This window comes from Lycium barbarum, chromosome 9 (assembly GCF_019175385.1).
Source record: "Lycium barbarum isolate Lr01 chromosome 9, ASM1917538v2, whole genome shotgun sequence".
NCBI lineage: Eukaryota > Viridiplantae > Streptophyta > Magnoliopsida > Solanales > Solanaceae > Lycium > Lycium barbarum.
The window spans coordinates 31,443,301-31,466,069 of record NC_083345.1 but is presented as its reverse complement, the minus strand read 5'-3'; the positions used below and the strand labels follow the sequence as shown (position 1 = coordinate 31,466,069).

General features: G+C 35.1%; 3 protein-coding genes across 3 annotated transcripts; 1 reads left to right on the top strand and 2 right to left on the bottom strand.

Moving 5' to 3' along the window:
- Window positions 1–1,514: 1,514 nt before the first annotated feature.
- Window positions 1,515–1,996, top strand: LOC132610122 (small polypeptide DEVIL 14). The gene has a single exon (XM_060324399.1). It carries the CDS (start codon window positions 1,605–1,607, stop codon window positions 1,746–1,748), a length of 144 nt encoding a protein of 47 aa, XP_060180382.1. The 5' UTR covers window positions 1,515–1,604; the 3' UTR covers window positions 1,749–1,996.
- Window positions 1,997–3,215: 1,219 nt separating this feature from the next.
- On the bottom strand, window positions 3,216–11,239 carry LOC132611048 (uncharacterized). Its single transcript, XM_060325461.1, has 9 exons — window positions 11,066–11,239; window positions 10,131–10,201; window positions 9,185–9,338; window positions 8,183–9,036; window positions 7,152–7,325; window positions 6,938–7,054; window positions 5,933–6,112; window positions 5,784–5,830; window positions 3,216–3,778 (listed from the first exon to the last, which is right to left on the bottom strand). Exons 2-9 carry the CDS (start codon window positions 10,176–10,178, stop codon window positions 3,463–3,465), a joined length of 1,890 nt encoding a protein of 629 aa, XP_060181444.1. The 5' UTR covers window positions 10,179–10,201; window positions 11,066–11,239; the 3' UTR covers window positions 3,216–3,462.
- Window positions 11,240–15,214: 3,975 nt separating this feature from the next.
- LOC132611047 (DUF21 domain-containing protein At4g14240-like) lies at window positions 15,215–22,105 on the bottom strand. Its single transcript, XM_060325460.1, has 13 exons — window positions 21,728–22,105; window positions 21,540–21,616; window positions 20,921–21,004; window positions 20,715–20,828; window positions 19,622–19,705; window positions 19,375–19,446; window positions 18,925–18,992; window positions 18,181–18,268; window positions 18,009–18,082; window positions 17,568–17,946; window positions 17,297–17,343; window positions 17,078–17,159; window positions 15,215–15,517 (listed from the first exon to the last, which is right to left on the bottom strand). The coding sequence occupies exons 1-13, from the start codon at window positions 21,975–21,977 to the stop codon at window positions 15,458–15,460; spliced, it is 1,479 nt and encodes a 492-aa protein (XP_060181443.1). The 5' UTR covers window positions 21,978–22,105; the 3' UTR covers window positions 15,215–15,457.
- Window positions 22,106–22,769: the final 664 nt, after the last annotated feature.

Genomic DNA, 22,769 nt, shown 5'->3' with positions numbered 1-22,769 from the left:
CCACTGATTCTTGAACGTACTTGAAACTAACTTTGACCTGACCCCTTCTTTGATATAATAAAAGACACTTAGCAAACACTAGAATCTGAATGCTGGTATCATGTCAAACATTGGCCTAGTCCATGATCCAGTCTCAAGATATAGTTGGTTGATCGAAGAATTTATTCACAGAAAGAGTTGTATACATCCCTCTAAGCTAGTCGAATTTGGTTGTGTGATATTTTGAAAAAAATATATTATTCACAATACTCTTTGACTAAACACCAAGCAAATGCTTGTATTTCATATAGGTACATATGAGAGCTACACATATGAGAGCTACACATATGACGTCATAGGTTGTGAAGACAATCAGTGTGTACGATTTTGTATATACGATTCTGGATGATGAAGCACCAATAATTGCAAAGGACATGCATGACACAACAACCCAATTGTAAGACTAAATGGTAAAATAAGACAATTTTTAAAGAAAGAATGAAAGCTATAAAGATTTTACTAATGATCGTAAGCGAGCTTCCAAACAAGTAGCTCCTGGAAGCGTTGATACAAAGAGTAGAGAAGTAGCTAATTAGCTGTGAGTAGCAAATAAGTACATGAGCTATAGAGCTTGTGAAAGTGTAGTATGACGAAAGGAAACACACAACCCTAGATGTAGCACTTCTTCCCCTATGTTGCCTACTAGTGCTAATAAAGTAAGATTGACCCGAAATATAGAACCTCTATAGTCATAATCTTTCGCTTGATATTAGAATCGAGAATTTTAACATAGCATCTGAGGTTGCATTGATCGAGGATAAACGACGGCAGGAATTATTCTATTTCCAAACTTCACCTTCAACAAGAGTAGATTTTTTTATTTTTTTTTTCAAAAAATTTCTGGAATCACAGGAGTGGCACTAGAGGGGCGAAAGAGGTTCACGTTGGGAAGTTACATAATACATATGAGGTAAAAAGAATTATGTATATATAATAGATGTTGAATCTCAATCCTGTTTATGCCCTGCCCAGTCGAGATTTTACCGCTTCATATACGTCTAGAAAACTATTACTAGTTTTTTCATATTTGCAAGCCATGAATCGTGTCATTAATTTTGCTCTTTGGTCTCTTATTGCTTCCTCCTCTCTGTCCAATATCACATTGAAATACTTGTACAAGTATTTATTTTATAACACCATGAATAATGCAGTTTTTAGATGATGGGGCTTGCAATGATTCACATGAGTACGAAAAACTTTATCTTATTATAATTGGGGGTTACAGCAAACCTGTATGATAGAGAGGTTAATGTAGGGTACCCATACAATACAGAGACAAGACAGAGATGGCCCCCAACTTATTCCAATTTATCCATGACACAAGTTTGATAACAAGTCACTGTCATTGTGGGGTTGAATCAACAGACAAAGCCATTGCTAAACCCATGTCCCATGCATCCTTCTTGAATCTTTATTTACCACATGTTCCCTTTCACATATCTACTCTTTAGTCTTTCCCTTGTATATATATGTTCCAAGTCTTAAACACTACTCAAAACATTTCTCCCTCATTTCCAAATTAACACTACTTTCTTCAAATCTTGAGTTTTTCACTACTACTATAGATGACTAGTCTTGCAAGCTCAATGTCATCGTTAAGGGCTTCGAAGATCAGAAAATGGCAAGGCTCAAAGCAAGTTAGAGAGCATAGAGCAAGACTTTACATTATTTGGAGATGTACAGTCCTGCTTCTCTGCTGGCATGACTGACCGATCACCTGGATTATACGGTACTAGAAATTGGGGTTGAAATTGGGGTTGTAATAGAGACAAACGTTGCGATAGGCACAATTTCTAATAGTGTTAATTAAGTTATCATATGAACGAGATTGTACAGCTTTTTGAAGGGTTGGGGTAGCTTTTGTGTAGGAGTAGAGAGTTAAGTTACATGTACAATGTAAATTATATACAAAAAGTCGATGAGAATAATAACTCAAGAACACTTTTCTTATTACTAATTGACAGGAAGCTTTATGTTATTCATCTATATTTACATTTGCAGTGTTATTATCTGGAACCGAACCATAACTTATGGACCAGTATTCTTCTTTTTCTATTTGCAATTTGGTTTAAGAAAATGAATATCAGCAAGGGGTTACAGACTTACATCTAAGTGTAAGGATAAGTAAGAGATATGGGAGACCTCCTAATTATGAGATATGGAGACCTCCTAAATTAGAAAATACTTCATTTGCAAAAAAGAAAAAATTATTTAATTCTTGAACAAAAAATAAGCATGAATAGTAGAGACAAATAGAGATGGCGAATTTCTATAATCAACTCTAACAAAGTTTGGGAATGGGAGGTAATCAAGTTATTAATAATTTTTTTGATATATGGTAAGCTGTTAACTGATATGTGAAGCAGAAGTTGTGCATAAGCAATGATGTTTCGTCATTAATGAAAACAACATTATGTTGATGGGGAAAAATAATGCGAGGTAAAAGTGGAGTATATTAATGCAGAAAGAACGTACAAATTCTGGACAGAAATACTATCTCAAATAGTCGAGCATGGTCAAATAATCACGACTAACGATCTGGAACCAGGACATGGCATCAATTCGAAATCTATACAGATAATAGCTGACTGTAAACTTATGTGGTCACTGGTTAGCATACCCCTTAACCACCCCACCCAAGAAAAGGCACAATGACCTGATAAACAGAAGAATACGACGACTATGCCTCAGTCTCAAATAAGTTGGCAAAAAATATTACATGCATCAGAGTTTATTGCTACTCAGTTTATATAATTTTAATGTGTGCACATGAGATGATGTAGAAAAATTGAGGAAACAAAAACCGATAAGACACAAATGCATCACTAAATGGGAGGGGGGCACAAGGCTACAGCACTTATCCAAATGAGCATGTCCAAATGATAAAGGATCCAGCTCTAAACTGGAATTCTGTATTCAACTCCTACAAGAACATTTCATACTCAACTCCGACATCTCTACCTTCCAGAAAAGATGGAACGGGCACAAGGTAACAACACTTTAAGTCGGAAACATTATTGCCCCAAAAATAAAGAATGCACCGATAAACTTGAACTCCTACAAAGACATTCCTAACTAACTAGAACTATCGAAGCAACTAAATAGAGACCAAAAATGTGGATAATTATACTATGCCGACAAGCTCAACAGAACAAAGTAATCTGCTTACAGAGAACTTGACTAAACACATGATATACTTCTCTATATATAGGGTGTTATTTATATACTTGTTCTGTACAAATACTTCAAAATCGGGATAGGATACTTAGGTTTGAAATAGCTCTCAACCAACATTGCAAAATGAGCATAACAAACTGAAATTCTAAAGAAGTTTGTTTCTACAAAGAAACTTATTTAATAGATGAGAGATATCTTGGAACTGAAGCAAGCAGTCAATTAGTCACTGACATATACCCACTTGATTCACATGCATAGCTCACGGTTGTCAAAGATTTCCCATCCATCATCCAGAAGATCTGTGTTATGGATCACTGACTTTACATCTTCAGATGCCTTGTGCTCCTCCTCATGACAAGATACTGTATCCATCTTTTCTGGAGCAAGCAACAAATCTGCAGGCTTGGGCACCTGTTCCGGTACAATACTCTTCGAAGATGAACTTGATGAGGCTAAGATACAGCTGGTCTGGCTGGAGCACAAAGATTTGCTCAGTGGAACACAATCATCAAATTTCTCTTTCAACAACCTCACATCTTGGCATATGACAGAGATTTCGCCTCTGCAAAAGGGTGCAACAATCATTGAGAGTCTTTTAAATGACTAACAAGTAGAGCGATATAGTGGCATAAGGATCTGAGTGAAGGGAAAAAATGAAAAGAACCGGCAGCATGAGCAGAAAAGTAATGCAAACCTCTTCAGTTTGGGTTCTATAGCCTTGTCTTATTAATACTAGTTGTGGAAAGCCCGTGCCACGTATGGCCCCAAGCTCAAGGTAAAAAAGTAATAACTTTGATCAAAGAAGAATAATTTGTCATGTTCTATTTGACACTGCTTGTTTAAAATGGTGGCATGTTAACAATATATCATTGAATAAGTCTTCATCATTATTACAGTTATTTAGTCACAGCAAAAGAATATTTTCTAAAAAAGTTAATGTTAAACCAGTAAGTTTGACAGAGAATAAGCAGGCAGCAAAGGGAATAAAATATTTATAAAGAAGCAAGTTTGGCAGCGGTGATGGAGATGTCAGAGGGACACAATGACTCGATGTTTCAAGTTGGCTAATCTAATCAAATTTGATGATATAAGCATAGTTTTACATGAAATTCAAGGAACACCTAAATTCATTAATTCTTCATAGATACTAAATTTAAATGCTCTTTTTTCCAAAATATGCTAATATACTAATTCTTGAAACATACGATCTCTCTAGGTTAATGTACTAAAAGACATTGTACTAACATCTTTCACAAGAAAAAAATTAGATTTAATGAAAATTCTAAAAAGGGAAAAAAAAAAAAAAGAATATGACACGCATTTATCCATGAAATGTCTTTAAGTGACCCCCCATATTTTATACCAACTATTTTTTATTCGAAACAATTAAAAAGCAACTTACACATTTCTTGGGGGAAACATGAAGTAGGGTCCATTGAATAATAAATAGTGGATGAGATAAATACTACAAAAAACACATAAATTTAACAGAGTAACAATCTAGCCTAATAACCAAAATTTCAAATAAGTATATTTCAATAAAAATAGCATCTCATTTTATGATTTTAGCATTTTAATGTTCATTGCTGGAGTTTTTACTTCAGAAGTCATTTCCTAGTTATGTTAAACTCATTTAAGATTTTTAAGAAAGTAAATCTAGTTTCAACTATATTAGCAAGGATTCATGTTTTCTCCTCGATGACCAAACTAATTAACCCAAGAAAGTTCTCAATAACTTCAACTTCTTGATATCTATAAAGTTATTTTGGAGAAACAAATCCAATAAGTTTACAAGAACATCATTCTGATTGAAAAAAGAACTTATACACGAATCATGTAGAAAGATTAAAAAAATAAGCCTCAAAACGATGAAGGAAGGCTCCTTATAAGCACGCATGAGCTAAGTAGAGAAGGAAACTATCAAGATTTAAGGAAAACAAAAGAGAGAGAGAGAGAGAGAGAGAGAGAGAGAGAGAGGACATAGAGAGCAGCGCGTGGGATAAGAACATGTCTCAACATAAGGTAAGAACTAATATGCTCTGGTAAGAGGGGGTTGGAAGTTAAAGCCTCCAAAGTTATCAAGATTTACCAAAACGTATGAGGACAAATAATGTAAAAAGTGAGTTAATGAGGGGCAAAAAGAAGGCCTTGAAAAGAGACCACACACACCAACTTCATGTGACCCTCTAGTCTTAGAATAATGGTTGAGGGAAAAAGAATGAATATGTATCAAAATCGTGATTCTACCTCTGTGACAAGGATGAAACGCCTCTTATTAATAGTAGTAAAATATAATGGTTTTGCTCAAAGGAATTTTAAACCAAAGAAAGAAAAGCATGAGGATATTGATGGACAAGGTATACCTGCGAAATCAGATCAAAACACAAGAATACAGTGAATCGGGAAGGCTGCTTTTTCCCCCAATCCTATGTAAATATTAATTTGCAGTTGAATATATTAAATTTAAGTCAAAACACATTTCCATATTTTTCAAGCAAACCATCCAGATCCGGAGAGCAGAAATATCAAAGCAAATTTTCAAAGCAACCTAAAGAGGTTAAACTTACTGCAACGTATCAACAACACGTCCACGATCAACCAGGAAATCCCTCAACTGTGCAACAGAAGAACAAGAAGATAAAATCATAAGACCACAACTTTCTTTTTGCAGAAGTACCATGCATACAAAATACATTTAAATAATGAGGGTCATTACCTTAGCGTTCTCTTCTGCCTCTTGCTTCAGAACATTTGCCTCTTGCACCACTTTTTCCATAATGATTTCCTGATCAGTGAGTGTTTTACGTGCTACCTCTTCCTTGTCTAGTCTTTCTTGCTCAGCAGCTTTCATTTCTTTCTCAGCAGCAGCCATTCGCACCTCAAGCATCTGATGCATCTACACAAAGGGAACTTCAGATGTTCAGGTAAAAGAAGAATATCATACTGCTATTTACATCCACCCTTTCTTCTATTTGAAGAAAACCACAAGAACAAGCAAAGCATCTGTGATTTAGCAGCTTGTTATCCTCGTGAAAGCTGCCACTCAACAACCAGCAGATATGAAACAAGAAAATTTCAAGAACAAAGAAAAATTGAGCTCTGCCCACTTTTCTAATGAAGGCAGAATGCCTTTCAAAGGTGCCATATCATGTTGAAAGCTGTTGTTTGACCATGAATATTTTCCTCTATTCTTCCTCTTAGACGTACAAACACAAATGTTCACATTAGTGAAGCTGTTCTTTCTTAAAATTCCCGTGTTTTTGTGTCATCTCACCGTCTTAGAAACAATCCAATATGTAACCTTTTTGTGTCAGTCCAGTTCTACATGTTTGAGATATAATTCAGCATATCAGAGACTTCTGGTACGACTTCATATTGCAGGCAAGCGACAGTTACTGAAAAGCAGACGGACATGACAATCCATTTATGTGCAATATTTGCATGACATAAGCCACACTAATTCGGTCTTTGACGATTCCATGTATTAATCAAAATAGTAGAAGAGAGTCGTGTTAGGACAAGAAGAAAAAAAAATTGAACTCTGAAAAACACACAATTTTTTTTTAAAAAAAAATCACTGGCCAAAACTAGCAATTCCAGTCTCACATACAGCAATTTCTATCTCACATTCAAGGTGCAGAGAAGTTGTGGATGACTCTCCTTACAGAGTCTCTTATATCGCACCTCACTTTCACAAACAAAGATGACAACATTCCCTCACCTCGTCCAGAACTGCGAGAGATTTGTCCCTTTCATCTGCCAAGCCGAGCAGGCGAGATTGAAGCTCTTTAACTTCAGTGGCTAAGATGGCCTTCTCACCATATACTTCACCAGCATGCTGAAAATACATTGTGTAGCATAGTTGTTAGGTCACGAGTGATGAAAGAACAAAATCATCGTATCAAAGGGAAACACTAGCCGAAGAGAAAGGCAACCATGTCATTTGCTTCCTTGGCATGTTGTAACATTTCTTTCAGATCCTCTACCCTCCTAAGCATATCCAGTCCTCCCTTGGCAGCTTCTAGCTTCGCCTGCTCTGCAGCTTCCTCTTGGAGTTCAACTTCTCTCATCAAGCAGATAACAGACTCCACCGCCGAAAACAGTGTTTTCTGCACCAAGTTGTAATTAGACTTCCAGGAGTTCCCGAAGCAAATTGCTAACCTCCCTTATTGAAATTCAAAATATATGTCAGGAAAATAGACCCTTCTCTATTCTCGGTCCCCATTTTTCATGATTTAGCTACTTTTGGCATGTGTTAGGGCCAGAAGATAAAGCAAATACGGGGAAGTTTCTAAACATGGAGGACATCTATGCAACACTGACCTGTTCCATACAGAAAGATACAAGTCCAAGCTGATCCCTACGCCAAAGTATTACAAAGCTAAAGAAGAGTCACAACTAACAAATGATAAAGGGTAGTGGATGTGCTTGTACAGACTATTTGCATCACAAAGAGATTCTAATATCTGAAATAACTATGCAATTGATCAAGCATTCTCTCTCTCTCTTTTTTTTTTTTTTTTTTTGGTTTGATGAAGTAAGATGTTATATATAATTGATCAAGCATTCATTATGAACCACTAGCCAATGCTGCCTATTCCAGTGAATTGACAGCTGACAGCAGTTTGCAGTAACAAAGAGGAGCAAATGCATATGCAGTAATAAAACCTAATGGATGAACATTTGACATAGGCAGCGACGGGCCTTGTCACTGAGATTGAAGCCCAAATGTATATAATCCACAACAGATACCACCAAAGCAAACCCAACATATGCCCAACCAAACAATGCCTATTAGGTCTTTTGATTCACTTGAAAGCAGATAATACACCAACCGTTACGCAACTAGTCTCCAATATCAGCACTGGCAAGTTACTCTAGAGGGACAATAACATATTTAGCACAGCCTCTGTTAGTTGTTCACATTCCATGGAATAATTAGTCTGGAAAATTATATAGAGTGTACCTTGTTACTTTTGGCTTCTGTCATCATATCCTCGAGAAGGTCAATGCTACAAATTTGACCGGATGCTGTGACCACTGAATTTGGCATAGACTCTTCTTCATTTACAAGAATTTCACCCGCCAAATCTTTATTAGATGTAGCATCGACTGAATCATGGAGTTCTGTTTTTTCTAGATCAAAGTTATGCACATCTGGTGCAACCACAAACTCTATACTACTTTCAAAACCACTTAATGTTGAAGTTTGAACATTCAAGGGCGCAACCTGACTCTCAGGATGTTTCATGTCCTGATTGTCTATTGAAGAAACTTCTTCATGTATCCTTTTGTGCATAAGTGCAGTAGAATCATCAGAAGGTGAGTTATCAGTCCCCTCAAGGGTATGCGGAACACCACCTTCTGTAGGCTGACAAAGCTGATTGTCTGCAACTTCAGCTCCATCATTTTTGTTTACTTTGAAAGAAGTTGCTTCAGGACTTGCAGGGTGTCCAGATTTCTCATTTTCAACAAGCAAGTGTGCAGACTTCTCATAAACATCATCTATAGCCCTATCTTCAGCATTTGACATGACATGTGTGACTTGGCAGGATTCGTAGGCACTAACTTTGTCATTGCTTTTATCGCACTTCTCCACGGAGACCGGTGTACCACTTTCATCGACTTCAAACGGTACATGATCTCCACCAACAGCATCATGATAATGCTGAAGGGATTCACCATCAGTATCATCAATTGCTTGATGATGTCCAGAACCAGCATCTTGGGATGATAAGCCATTTTGCAGTTCATCTGAGTCTTTTGTATTGTGAAGAAGAGCAGCATCAGTCTGTGGAGCTCCATTGGCATCTACTGCAGCTGAGGCAGGCAGCATATGGAAACAGAACACTTCAGTCTGATAAAGGCAGTAACAAAGAATATGGAGAGCTTCCAGAATTCAAGAACTCGGGTTAATATTCAAATTTAACCAGAAAAAGAAGGCAGTTTCACCAAAGTTAGGCCTTACCTTCAGATGATTTGACAGTAACCCCACTATGTTCAGAAGAAGTTGAGGGACGCTTAGTCAAGCAGGGAATAACTTCACTAAGGACCACCTCGACGGCTGTGTCAGCATCCTTACAATGCTCAATAGCAACAGCTCTAAGAATTCGAGAATCAACCTGGCCAACAAAGAAAACAGAGTGTCCAAACTGTATCTTTTCTTGGTACATGTGCAGCAACTCTAAAAATAAACTTAACATGGATAATTTGGAATTACTACACTCTTGGAGGAGGAGGATGATGACAAATTATTTTATTTATCATCATCGAAACCGATTCTAAAACACTTGAAGACAAATGGTTTCAAACATCCCCAGGAGTAAAAACATCAAATATGCACTGTGACCCATTTTAAACTAACAAAACGGGCACAAGGTAGAAGATATTAGTTTTATTCTTGGATTATATAAGTAGTGGTAGAAGAAAATATAAACAATAATAGTTGAAAATTCCGTATGTAGGAGAAACATCATCCAAAAAATTATACTGGGTATGTTGTTGCTGTAATAGTTGAAAATTTCGTATGTAGGAGAAACATAATATGAAAAATTATTAGTTAAAACATAACTACATTCTAGAAACTTGTAAAAATTGTATTGAATAATCTTTTTTGTATAAAACTGTGAGATGATTATCATATAAATTGGAACTAAAAGAGGAAAGGGAGTAATATTGATCGACTTGTATGATTATGGAACATAATTTCATAGGGGAAGGGACTTTTGCAACAATTTTTGACGTTCACCCATTAATAACAGAGTTCATTTGAAGTCCTCAAATGGAAATTCATTGTACTAAAGATATATGCTGCACAGCTGAGCACACATGCTAAAATTGTGCAACTTCAGTGTAAGCCCAAATAGAAACCTGAGCATATCAGGGATCTTAAACTAATATACATATCATCATACCTCAGGAAAAATCTCCTGCAATGCCTTATAAACTTTCTTAAATCCCATCTCCGACAGGTATGGATGTAATTCTGCTTTAAAAAAAAAAAAAAAAGGAAATATAGGCAGAGACCAAGAAAGCATCAGTACTACTAAATGGCATCGCAGAAACTCAGATTGAATAACAGAACATCATAGCACAAATGAACTGAATTGATAATAACAAAATAAAAAAATAAAATTTGAGATTAAATCAATTAACTACACCTCAATCACAAACTAATTGGGTCCTAAAAGAGATCCTCCTCGTCATTCTGCTCTATGACTGCTCATTTTATTCTAATATTATAAAACTCTAATGCACGTAGCACAAGTATAATTTAAACCTTGTTTGGTTGGTTGTTACGTATCGTTTCATAATGTATCGTATTATATTGCATTGTGTTCTATTATATTATGTTTATGAATACAGCGTTTGGGTAGATTATATCGTTTCCCGAACTCAGCAATCTGAAGGATAAACCTACATGAAAAGTAATGACGCGAGCACACATAAGGTAACTACCCGATCAATGGGATTTAACACTACGATACAACAAAATTTAAGTAACAACCGAGGCAAACATTGTGTTTAAACTAACATAATACAATATAGTAATAGGTAACAACCATCCAAACAAGCCGTTATAAAAGAGAAGAAAACCCTAACCCTCCTTTATTAAAATCTTTCAAAAGGAAGTTAGTCGATAAACGGATATCAAACGTAGAGACTTTTGTACCCAAAACAGAGCCAATTTCCTTAACAATTATGATTACTCTATTTAGAAAAACGAATTGATTAAAGGTAAATCAATCAAAAAGGTTATAATCTCAGATTCCATATCACAAAAAGGAAAACCCCTAACGAAATCATCAAATTCATTAGAAATTAGTAACGGAAGAAATCAATGTCTAACCTTAGTAAAAAATTGAAGGATTTGAAACGAGTGGAGAGTGTGTGGAAAGGCCAAAGATAGAGTCGTATTTATATTTATAAGTATCCGCCTCGATAAGAGTGGAGACCTACGCCGCTAAGGAACCCAACCACATACGATGATTTTTCTCTATTACGAATGATAGACTTAGAGCAAATGGCTGCTTAAATCAAAAAGGCCAATTTATTTTTTTTGAGTTTATTTTAAGTATAAAATAACTTATAAATTGATCAGTCAAACACTCAAAAAAATTAAAAATAACTAAGTTATTTTTAGCAACTTATAGGCTAAACCAAACAGGCTCTTAATACATACCAACCCCTTAAACTTTGTGAAATAGACACTCGAATTAAGTTAATAAATGTTTCAGCCAGACTTGGGTCATTTGATACCGCATAATAAGATGGGATATCCAGAATTAAATTTGAAATAAAATTCATAACTAAATTTAATCCTAGATATCTTATTGTATCCCATCAAACTTTTGGATTACTCGATTCCACTCAATAAGCCATAGAATTCTAGGCTATTTCTACGTTGTGGCTTATAACTAAAAGAAATAACATATTTTATGTGATTAATTTAATTATATAATAGATGAATAAAAACACAACCAACGGAGTTTTTAAAATTTGAATTGAAAGTGTAATTAAAATGCTTTATTAAGAGTTAAGGTATTCAATAAAAATAAAATTTAATTTAAGTATCTAAATGAAATATTCTCATAAATTTAAGCTTGAGCAGAGCACTTGCCAAGATATTTTATTTATCCTAGGACAATGTTGTACATTTAATGTCGACTATGGACTTTCGGGTAGTTTAATGTGGTCGGTTTTGCTTGGGTTGATGAACCATTCTATGCTTGCTGGGCCCCATTTATCCTTCTTTGTGGGCCCTATCTAACTTTTTTTTTGCTCCTAAAAGATGGAAGAAACTACCAAGAAACCAACCAGGCAATTGATCACGAGTTCACACGACTGTTTTTTTTTTTTTGGCACACTAACGTTGCTATCCTCCCAAGAATGTACAGTATAACTTTAGCTAATACTAGCTGAGAAAAGGATCAAAATCATCCATAATGTTTGGGTTTGGATCAAAATCATACATATTCTTTCACATGGTGCACTAATAGTACATTATGTTTGCATAAGTGGTGCACTTTTAGTCACAATCCTAAATAAATTTAACGAAAAAGAACAAAAATGCCCCTGAACTTTTAGAAAAGGTATAAAAATACCCTTTATTCATCTATTTTGCTAAAACTACCCCTCAATTCAACTTTTTGAGAATTTATTCCCCTTGACTAACGGACAACACTAATTTAAAAAAAAAAAAAAAAAAAATTGCACATGACATTTTATTACTGAAAAATTGATTTATTCTTTTAAAAAGAAATCTGAAACCTTAGAATTTTTTAAAATTTGGAAAACTTTTTTTTAACGAGTAAAACCTTGACTAACGGACAACACTAATTTTTTTTCTTTTCAAAATGTGAAAAATTGGATTTTTATAAAAATCTGAAAAAATTAAATTTTTTATGGAAAAACTGTGTTTAAAAAAAAAACAGAAAACTATCTTTTTTTAAATCTAGAAGAAAATTATAGAGTATTATTTTTGCACATTTTACTTAAAAAAACAATCAGTTTTTCAGATTTAAAAATTGAATTTTCTAAAAAAGAAATGGGGTTTCCACCCGTTAAAATTTTTTTTCCAAACTTAAAAAAATTCCACATGTTTTAATGAAAATCCAATTCTGTTTTATATATATATATATATATATATATATATATATAAAAGGCTTACTACATTTGTTTTTTTAAAGAAATGGATGTTGAAAAATTATTTTTCCTTATTCTACAAATAACGATTTTTCAGATTTCTTTTTAAAAGAATAAATCAATTTTTCAGTAATAAAATGTCATGTGCAATGTTGTCCGTTAGTCAAGGGGAATAAATTCTCAAAAAGTTGAATTGAGGGGTAGTTTTAGCAAAATAGATGAATAAAGGGTATTTTTATACCTTTTCTAAAAGTTCAGGGGCATTTTTGTTCTTTTCCGTTAAATTTATTTGGGATTGTGACTAAAAGTGCACCACTTATGCAAACATAATGTACTATTAGTGCACCATGTGAAAGAATATGTATGATTTTGATCCAAACCCAAACAACTCTTCCTCTCATTTTTCCTTTTTTGTCTTTATACCGTGTTTTACTGAATTAAAACATATTTTTTATATAGAGATATTTGATTAAATATGAAGTTAAATATACAATTTGACTCATGTATAATGCACTTAGGACTCATTTGTTTGCACTTAATGGAGGTCTGAATCTGGATGGTTCAGACCTTAGGTCATTAAGTGCATTTGTTCACATTAAAATCTAAGCATTTATTTGGTCTCAATAGGCCCTAATCACTAAGACCTAGAACAAAATTTTAATATCATTAAGAGGTATTTTGTACGGATAATTTTTACCACCACCACGCCAACCCTCCACTAGCCACCCTTACCATCCACCCCCAACCCTACCCCCTACCCCCTTCCCTACTCACCACCACCCCAACCCCCTTACCCCCACCTACCCACTTTACCCCCACCCCACAACTAACCAACCCACCACCACCCACCCCAACCCATACGTACCCCTAACCCTACCTCCTTCCCCACTCACTAAGACCACCGCCTACTCCACATTAACCCCCACCACTACCCATCATCACCACCCAACCCCTACCCCCCTCCCACCCACCTACCTTAACCCCTAACCACCCTCACGCTACCCTCAGACTCACCGCACCACCCCCACCTATTAACCCTCCCCCACCCCCACCACTACTACAAACATGTCCATCATTACTAGCAAACATATATGATTCATTTTTTTATCAAATAATATTTTTATTTTATTAAATTTGTATTTATTTTCTAAAATTTAGTTACTTTTTTATTTGAATTGTATATTTATTATGTTTACAAAAATACATTCTGCACATTCAGTTGTTGAAAAAAAAAACAATCTTAAACATTCAGTGTTCAGATTTAGAGACAACATCTTAATCATTCAGATGTGCATTCAAACTCAAACGTCTTAATGTTAATGAAAGCAAAAGAGGCCTTAGTGATATATGGAAAAATATTAAGGTAGCGGTTGATAAACTAATGAATTTGAATTTTTTTAAATAATGAAAGTAGTAAGAATAATATTATTAGTTGAATAATGTCAAAAGAATTTGGTAATTTCAGTATTCAAGTCAGCTGGTAACAGCTATTTTTCACCAATAAAGATACCGGATAATTCCAACCATTAATATTTAAATAGATTGGAATAAATTACCTTATGTTTTCCGTCTGTGCTGAAATTTTAACCATATTTTCAAGATTTGCACCCGCTTCATCAACCACTAACTGCGCAACACCTAAAGAGGTGAATAATCTCAAACCTTTTTGAAATATTCTTAATGGAAAGTGTGTCTGGATGCATTTGTGCGTAATTCAATTTTCTAATTTACAGTGCATCCTATTCTGCCTCAAACAATCTTTTCGTCTTTTACCTGTGATCTGCACGTCTTTCTGCATATTAATCTGAACAGTTCACTAAGATACACCCTGAAGAGTAATAAAGGCGCACTAAGATAGGGTCACGTTAAGGACAGCTAGGTGATAAAACATCTCACGTTCATACAGGATTCAAGGAATGGCCACATTCAAAAGGGGTGATAATGTAGGTAGTCTACCCTAACGGAAGCATCAGGCGCGAATTTCATAGCTCGAACCCGTAATCTATAGAAACACGTTTAGTGTTGCTCTAAAGCTCCATTCAAGATAGGCTCAAGTAAAAGTTAAGGATGAAACCAATTTGCAAGAATACCAAGTCAATGTAACAGCAAAGTCATGAAAGTTGCAAGAAATGATAAATCACTACTCTTCCGGAAGAATTTCGCCTACTATGGAGATTCTAAGGATAAAACTACTTTTGCAAAAGGAAAAGAACTCAATGAGGAGATGAAATGTTTTAGTACGTTGCAACAACCTCATACGCAGTTGCATTCCTTCTATATTGAAGAAGATGTCATTTTACACAAACTGGGGCAAGGTGAAGTCCTTGCTGGATAAAAAAAAAGAAAAAAAGAGTAGGGGGAAAGTTATCTTTAGGAGAAAAAAGAAAAGAATAATGTTGTTACAGTTCGTCTAAGAAGCCACTATACTCTGAGCTAAATACAAGGTCCTATTGAGAGTCGCATACTACAAGAGGAACTGTAAAAATTTACATTGCCTGATTAACTGAACACGACTACAAAATTTTTATACAGACTGCAGCTGCATGGTCCGGTTTACGCTTAATAAGCCTCATGCCAGGAAAGGTCGCTCTCCCCATTATCTACTGCAATTATCCCTCAACTGACTTCTCTGGCTTCCGTCCTTGCTTTCCTTGCCCTACATTACAAGTTGGATAAATTTTATGACCAGTTAGCTGTAACAAAAAATCAGACACGGCAGATGATGATATAATGTAAATACTGAATAATCATGTCGATTATTAATCAGACACAATGGACCAGTTCTGGTTAACCACGGTGGAGCAAGAATTCTAACAAGGAGATTCAAATAAACCTGGGCTAGGATTCAAAACCTGCAACTTAAAATAACTATTAGCCACCTTCGTCGCTAAACTAGAAGCTTCGCTTACGTCAAGGAAATTAAACAATATATGCACAAAAAGTATTGTTTTACCCTATTTGCACAGTATGATTTTTCCAATGAAGGCGATTCAATTTCACCCTCTTCCAGATCATGTAGGCTCCTCCCTTGTTGAAGAGCTTCTAAGTTACTATTCCATTCAAGAAGAATCCAAAATTGCAGTTCTTCTCCAAATTAGGCGCTCAACCAGCATTTGGTTACTCTATTTGGAAGCCTATATCCTTATACAAATGGCCAACGTCACTTCTACTATCTATTCCTATTTTGTCATTGGATTTCTTCTATAAAACAAAAAATCAACATATTCTGATGATATATAATCCAAGCATGGAATGTGCTGAATCAGAAATATCTCCTTTTCACTGGGTTAACATAGAAATCTATTACCTAGCATCCTTGAAATTATACAATATCTGACAAAATACCCTGTCCTTACCAGCTTCTATCAACATACAGAATGATAATCAATTTAGTCATCAAACGAAAGCTAGTATCTATTCATTTATAGAACAAAAGAAAAATGGCAAATTAGCATCTTCCAGCACATATATGCTTGAACACTGTGCCAAAGAAGTAAAAGTTTTTACCTTCTCCGATATTCCTTATGCTCAAAAAAAATGAGAAGAACTAACAAAATGCCGCTTAAATAATGCGTAAATAAGAAATTATCCTTCGAAAAGAAAGGAAAGAAGGTTCTTGTGACAATTACACCATGCACATGCACTAGAATGAAGCTCATGCTGGAATAAAAATGTTGATAAGTCACCAATGCACTACTTTATGTTAGCGAAATAGAGTCAAAATTGGCTCGAAGGTCAAAGATCCAGAAAAGTTTGTAGGCCTCAAATATGAAATCCTTTTTGAGATCAAGCTTTTTCATACCCTAGAAAACTGTAAAGGCAGGACTGCGAAGCCCTTTTGGCCAGGCAATTATCAAATAGTGAAAGAAAGACACTCGTGTACCAAGCAAATTGGCTGCCAAACTACCAAGATTAATGGGAGACAAATTTTGTTCCACACCATCATAACTTACAAAAGCATGAAATCTTACCAGCAGCAACCAGCTTAGTCCAAAGAAACAGAAATAAATACAATTTTAATTAAAAAAAAATCTTGTTTTCATATCAAAGAATGGAACACTGAGAATTTGACTTGTGACTGCACAGCGGCATAGTTTTATCCTCGAATTTGCTAAATAAACAACAGGACACAAGCACGAGTATGATAGAGATTAGCACATGCAATAAAACTTCTTTTCTACATAGGAAATATCAGAAGGAATTGTACGAGACTCACTGAAGCCTTTTGACCTGTCACTTTCCTAGCAGCAGGTGCTCGAGCAACTGATGAAGCAGCAGCAGCAGCAGCTACACGTATTCTGAAGTACAGATTGTACCAGAATGAAAATCAACAACTTAGAATCATACAGCAATGCCACTAGGGATAATTATAATAGCAAGCCATGATTATCACCCAAAAACTGGCAATTTAGAAGTAAAGTCCGGTTCTTAAGACCTTTTATGAACGTCTACATATACGTCAGTCTCGTCCACGATTTCCTCCTGCATCCATATGAATCCGGTCAAAAGTAGAATGTAATTTAAGTTATTGAAAATGATAAAAGCTGGAGTAAAAGGCATTCAGTAAAAGGAAGAGAAGTCTAATTGGATAATGAATGTTCAAAAGCCCCACTTGGAAACTTGCAATGAGTTGCAAGCACTAAGATAAAATCCATATTATTGATCCATAAGGTACCCTTGGGAAAGACAGTGAAGAAACATATTACCTGCAGGAGTTCTTCAAAAACATCTTCCAAAGTAATGATGCCAATGACTTCCTCCTCTTCAATATCTTCCACTAAAAATGTTGAGTTATTTGTCGTTACACCATTTTGATGCAATGACGGGAACTTAATTTCTTGATTCTGCATCGAGACCTTATCAACATTTATGATAACAGTGTCTGATTTTTCATCATGCGTGCACAGGAGTGGTGTAGTTAACTGCGAGTCCCCATTCCAGAATTTGTTTTCTCCACCATTGACACCTGCTAGATCAGAAGCAAGGTTGTAGCCTTTTTTGCTTACTTTCTCTACAGCTGCCATGTGACTGCTTCCCTTTTGAAATTCATTGAGAATATCATACAAAGGCATATCCGCTGGTACCCTGAAACACTATGTGTTATATTTCTCAGTGTACTCCATGTCAAAAGTCAACACATAACGTACCTAGGCATTCTCCTGATGGAAACAGCACTAACGGGAGTCTCTGTTTCTGCTCGTACTGTAAGAAGACTCTTTACCTGTCCCGTGTAGAAGCAAAAGCGCAGCTGATTCTTTACTCAATCACCAATGAGGAAATAGATAATGAAATATTTTGAGATCAAAATTTCACACAAACCAGTAGAAGTCCGATAATATTCTTTGGATGTCCAGAATAAACAGGAACACGGCTATGACCTCGTGCTAGGATTTTCCCAATCGCTTCCCTGAATAAAGGAGCTTGTTAAAGAAAGAAATCTGCTTTGGGTTGTCAAGGACCAAAAAGAGAAATAGTGGCTCAAGCTTCAAATTTGTTTCCTCTGAGAAAGTGATGACAGGTTCTTAAGCTGATATCTATGAAAGATATATGGCTCTCTTGAAACTTCAGTTATATCTTTGGAGTTCATGCAACAGAAAAAAAATTCAGTCCCTCAATCTCTAGAAGATTAAAACTGCTAATATATCTTAGCACTTGCTTTAAAGAAATCAGATGAATAACCCATGAAAAATGCAGAACTTAGCAACAAAGGAGGTAGAACAGAATTCTTGTATTCCTTCTCCATGTACCATTCAAATACGGAAAAGAATTTTTTACGAACGATGAGGTATAGAGATATCACAAATGAAACTTGTGTGAACAAGAGTCATTTCATATAAGAAATTCATTCTCACCCCAATATGATTAGTAAGTAATTGCATTCTTTTGATTGTTGCATGAGAATAGAAGCCAGATCACTGTGGCTGGCCTTTGTTGGAAAGACTCTAAAGCTTAAAAATCAACTGGAAGGTGTTCTTTTTATCATTCAAGTTACAGAGATGGGTATTCATACCAATTTTAAAAAGGGAAGAACAAAGAAAATGGACCACTCTATCATAAACTCACCAGTCCAACTTTGAATTGACATCCAGGGAAAAGGTTGATTCAATAGGCGTCATAGCCTCTTCTGCAGTCTGCACAAGTCTGAGAAAACTTAGACAATTGTTCTTATAAGTTGTGCAAAAATATGCCTGACTTTAGTTACTAAAAGACAGAAGAAAGCACTAGTTTGGTAGGTAACATGATATCGGCAGCCTATATGAACTTGCTCGCTATCTATTTATTACTCCCTCTGTCTCGTTTTATTTACGTGTCTTAGTTTGACTGAGAACGGAGTTTAAGAAAGTAAGGAAGACTTAAATTAAAGATGTGTATAATGTAGCATTTTTAAGCAAAACTACTATTAAAAAGTTCTGCTAAGCCTTATTTTGCCTGAAGCGGATGCTCTATCAAAAGCTATCCAGATCCAAAGAAAAAGAAAAACAAGGAAAAAAGTGAAAGCAGAATGCTGCAAACCTTTTCTGTCAAATCCAGTGCTCCGCTAATAATAGTAGTTTCATCGTGTGTGAGTTCGCCACCTTTACCAGCCTAAACTTAGAAAAAATATAGTGTTATTATAACAATATTAAGCCACTTATTATTGTAGCATATTAGAGAAAACTGCCGCATAATAGTGAGCTTTTAGAAGATGACACTATGGTCATGACCGGCAGCTAAATCAACTTCAGTCTTCTGCAAATGGACACCAATTCAGAGGGATTACCTCTATACTGTGGATAGAAACAAGGGCTTTCAACTGAGCTCGCCTGAACAAAGCATCATGATGTCCCAATACAGCATCAAGAACCTAAGCCATGTTAATTTAAACATTTAAATGTGATAACTTCACAAAGAAGTTCTTTAAATTGTAAACAACAGTATCGACTGCATGAAATCCTCGAATGGAGACCGTATGTCAAGTGTAGAAGAAAACCCTGATAGTTTTCTAGCCACAGTAGTATAGGATTTCAAGTCTGCCATGTAAAAATTAGTCACAGTTATGAATCAGTACACTACTGACTATGAAGGATGAGATCCACATGCAATACAAATAAAAAACACAGAGGGTGTGTTCAGTATGGAGGAAAACATTTTCGAATTTTCCCATGTCCGGTTGGTCAAAATTTCTGGAAAAGATTTTCTTTAAGAAAACAAGTTCCTTAATAATGTGAAAAATGACTTCCCTAATGAAAGTAGGGAAAACAAGTTCCACAAGTGGCATTCTACATTGATTGTGTCCACCCCCCCTCCAACACACCTCATCTTCACCCCCACCACCCACAACCTTATCCTCACTTCACACCTCCCATAGTATTTGTCTAAATTATATACAAACACTTTTAGAATAATATTTTTTGAGATGAGGTCTATCGGAAACAACCTCTCTACCTCCCAAGGTAGGGGTAAGGTCTACGTACACTCTACCCTCCCCAGAGCCCACTTGTGGGAACATCCTAGGCATGTTGTTGTTGCTGTTGTTGTTGTAGTACTTTTAGAATAATATTTTTCGCTTGCGTACCGAACACAATAAATACGTAAGAAACCCACTTATTTTTCCAAGAAAACATTTTCCTTCATACCGAACACACCAGAGTTGGAAGGATAGAAATATGAAATAACATTGTTCTGACGTGCGGACCAAACAAATTCTTGATACCCACAACAAAAGAATTGCATTTCATTTCCTTTACAGTACTTTGACCACTATGACCTTAGATGTTACCACAGATGGCCCTGTCCAAAATATGTTGCAACAAGATCAAATAGGGATAGACCACACACCAAATGCTATTAGTGGCACAAGAGAAACAAAATACCTTTCCAATTGGGTAAGAAATGGGATAGCAAATGATCATAAGAACACGAACAAGCCAGACTAAGTTTGCACCTACAGCAAGCCCATATCGGGAGCATATCGCTTGTGGAATAATCTGAATTAGCAAAGCAAAAGTAATGAAATTATTGCAGTTCCCAGTTCAAGAATACATGTATTGCAGTTATACAGTGGATGGAAGTCTATTACCTCACCAAAAGCTAAAACAAAAGTCACAGAGAGAATGACAGCAACAACAGGATGGAAAATTTTATCCAAGTATATTGGAAGAGCCTGCAAAGTCCACATTCATAAAATTGTATCACTTATAAATGTAATTGATCAAAACTGCAACACTACGCATTGCAGGCAAGAGCCAAAATAAACATGCCTTATATTTTGTAAATACGTTTTAGTCATGCTAGTACGTTGATTCTGAACCTATTTCTTCTCCAAGAGTATTTTTACCTTACTGTAAATTTATATGCCAGTACAAATAAAGAGCATTTTTAATATTACTTTTTATATATACCCAACTTATTTTTTTACTTTTATTTTTATTTGGTATTGGTATATGACGATGACATGAATTGAGCTTAAATGGAGAAATAAGATCAGTGAGGATTCATATATCTGACTAAACTTGTTTAAGACTGAGGAGCCAATAGAAACATTTAAACAGTAGTAAACAGTGAAGTTGATAAAAGAAAGTTGATCAAGTTGCAACAAACTTTTTTTAAAAAAAAAAATTTATCAGAAACCCGTGCATGTCCTTGCTATGATTAAGACTTTAGCCCTTTTACAACTGCTAAAGTCAACAACTCCTCACCTCCATTGCAGCCGCATTACACAAAAGCAAAGTCACAAGAAGTTGATGCTGCTTTTGAACAACAGGCAAAATAGTAGCTGAAAAAAACAAACAATTACAATTAATTTCTTAATCAATAACCCCACGTAAAAAAGATTCAAGATTTCATTCAAATTAAAATCAATGGATTTTAAAAAAAAAAAAAGAACCTGCTTGTTTCTTCTCTGAATTAGTACCACTCCTTTGAAGAATTTCAAGCTCAACAAGTCCCATAGACATCAACCCCAACGTAAGACCCGACATAATTCCAGCGAATAGTACGAGGAAACAAGAAACACCAGCATAAACAAACCACCATGGGTTTCCAAATTCAATGTCTTGATCATCTATACAAAATGGTATCTTTGTTTTGTGTCCAGCAGCTAGGGCTATTGCTAACACATTCATTAGCAAACCCATTGAAAGTTTTTTTTTTTTTTTTTTTTTTGGTGGAGTTGCTGTTTGTGTGCAAGTGACAGCAAAAATTGTTATATACTAAAAAAAGAGAAACCGAGCTGATGACAAACGGCAAGAAAGAGACAAAAACATATTATAAATACAGTGATGGAGTTAATGTCAGAATATAAGTAAAAATAGTAATTATCAACTAAATAGTCTTACGTTACTTCAATTGGTTTTTATTTGGGAAAAATAATAATCTGTCTATTTGGAGGATATATTTGTCCCAAATGGCCCATGTTTTTAATATTACCTGAAATAACCCTTTTATACATTTTTATACAAGATTTATTTATTGTCTACAAGATTACAACTAATATAATGTTGTATATCGTGTGTATAAATAATGTTGTAAAAATAAAATTGACTATGCGGATGTAAATTAAAAATATGACTATGCGGGTGTAATATTTTATGTTGGATTGTATATTACTAAAAGTATCACTTTTTATTTTCATTACTCCCTCATCTCAATTTATGTAATATTTTTCGTTTTTTAGGAGTCAATTTAACTAAATCTTGAAGCTAAATAGTATTAGATTAACTTAATATTTTAAAATTATAATTAACATAATTGAAAACTACCATAAAAGTTCTATGAGTTACAATTTTTCATGTATCAACTTCATGAAAAAATACATCTTAAAATCTCGAAAATGAAAAGTATTACTCTCCCCGTCTCAATTTATTTGATATAATTTGCCTAGATACAGAGTTTAAGAAAGAAATAAATACTTTTGAAACTTATGATCT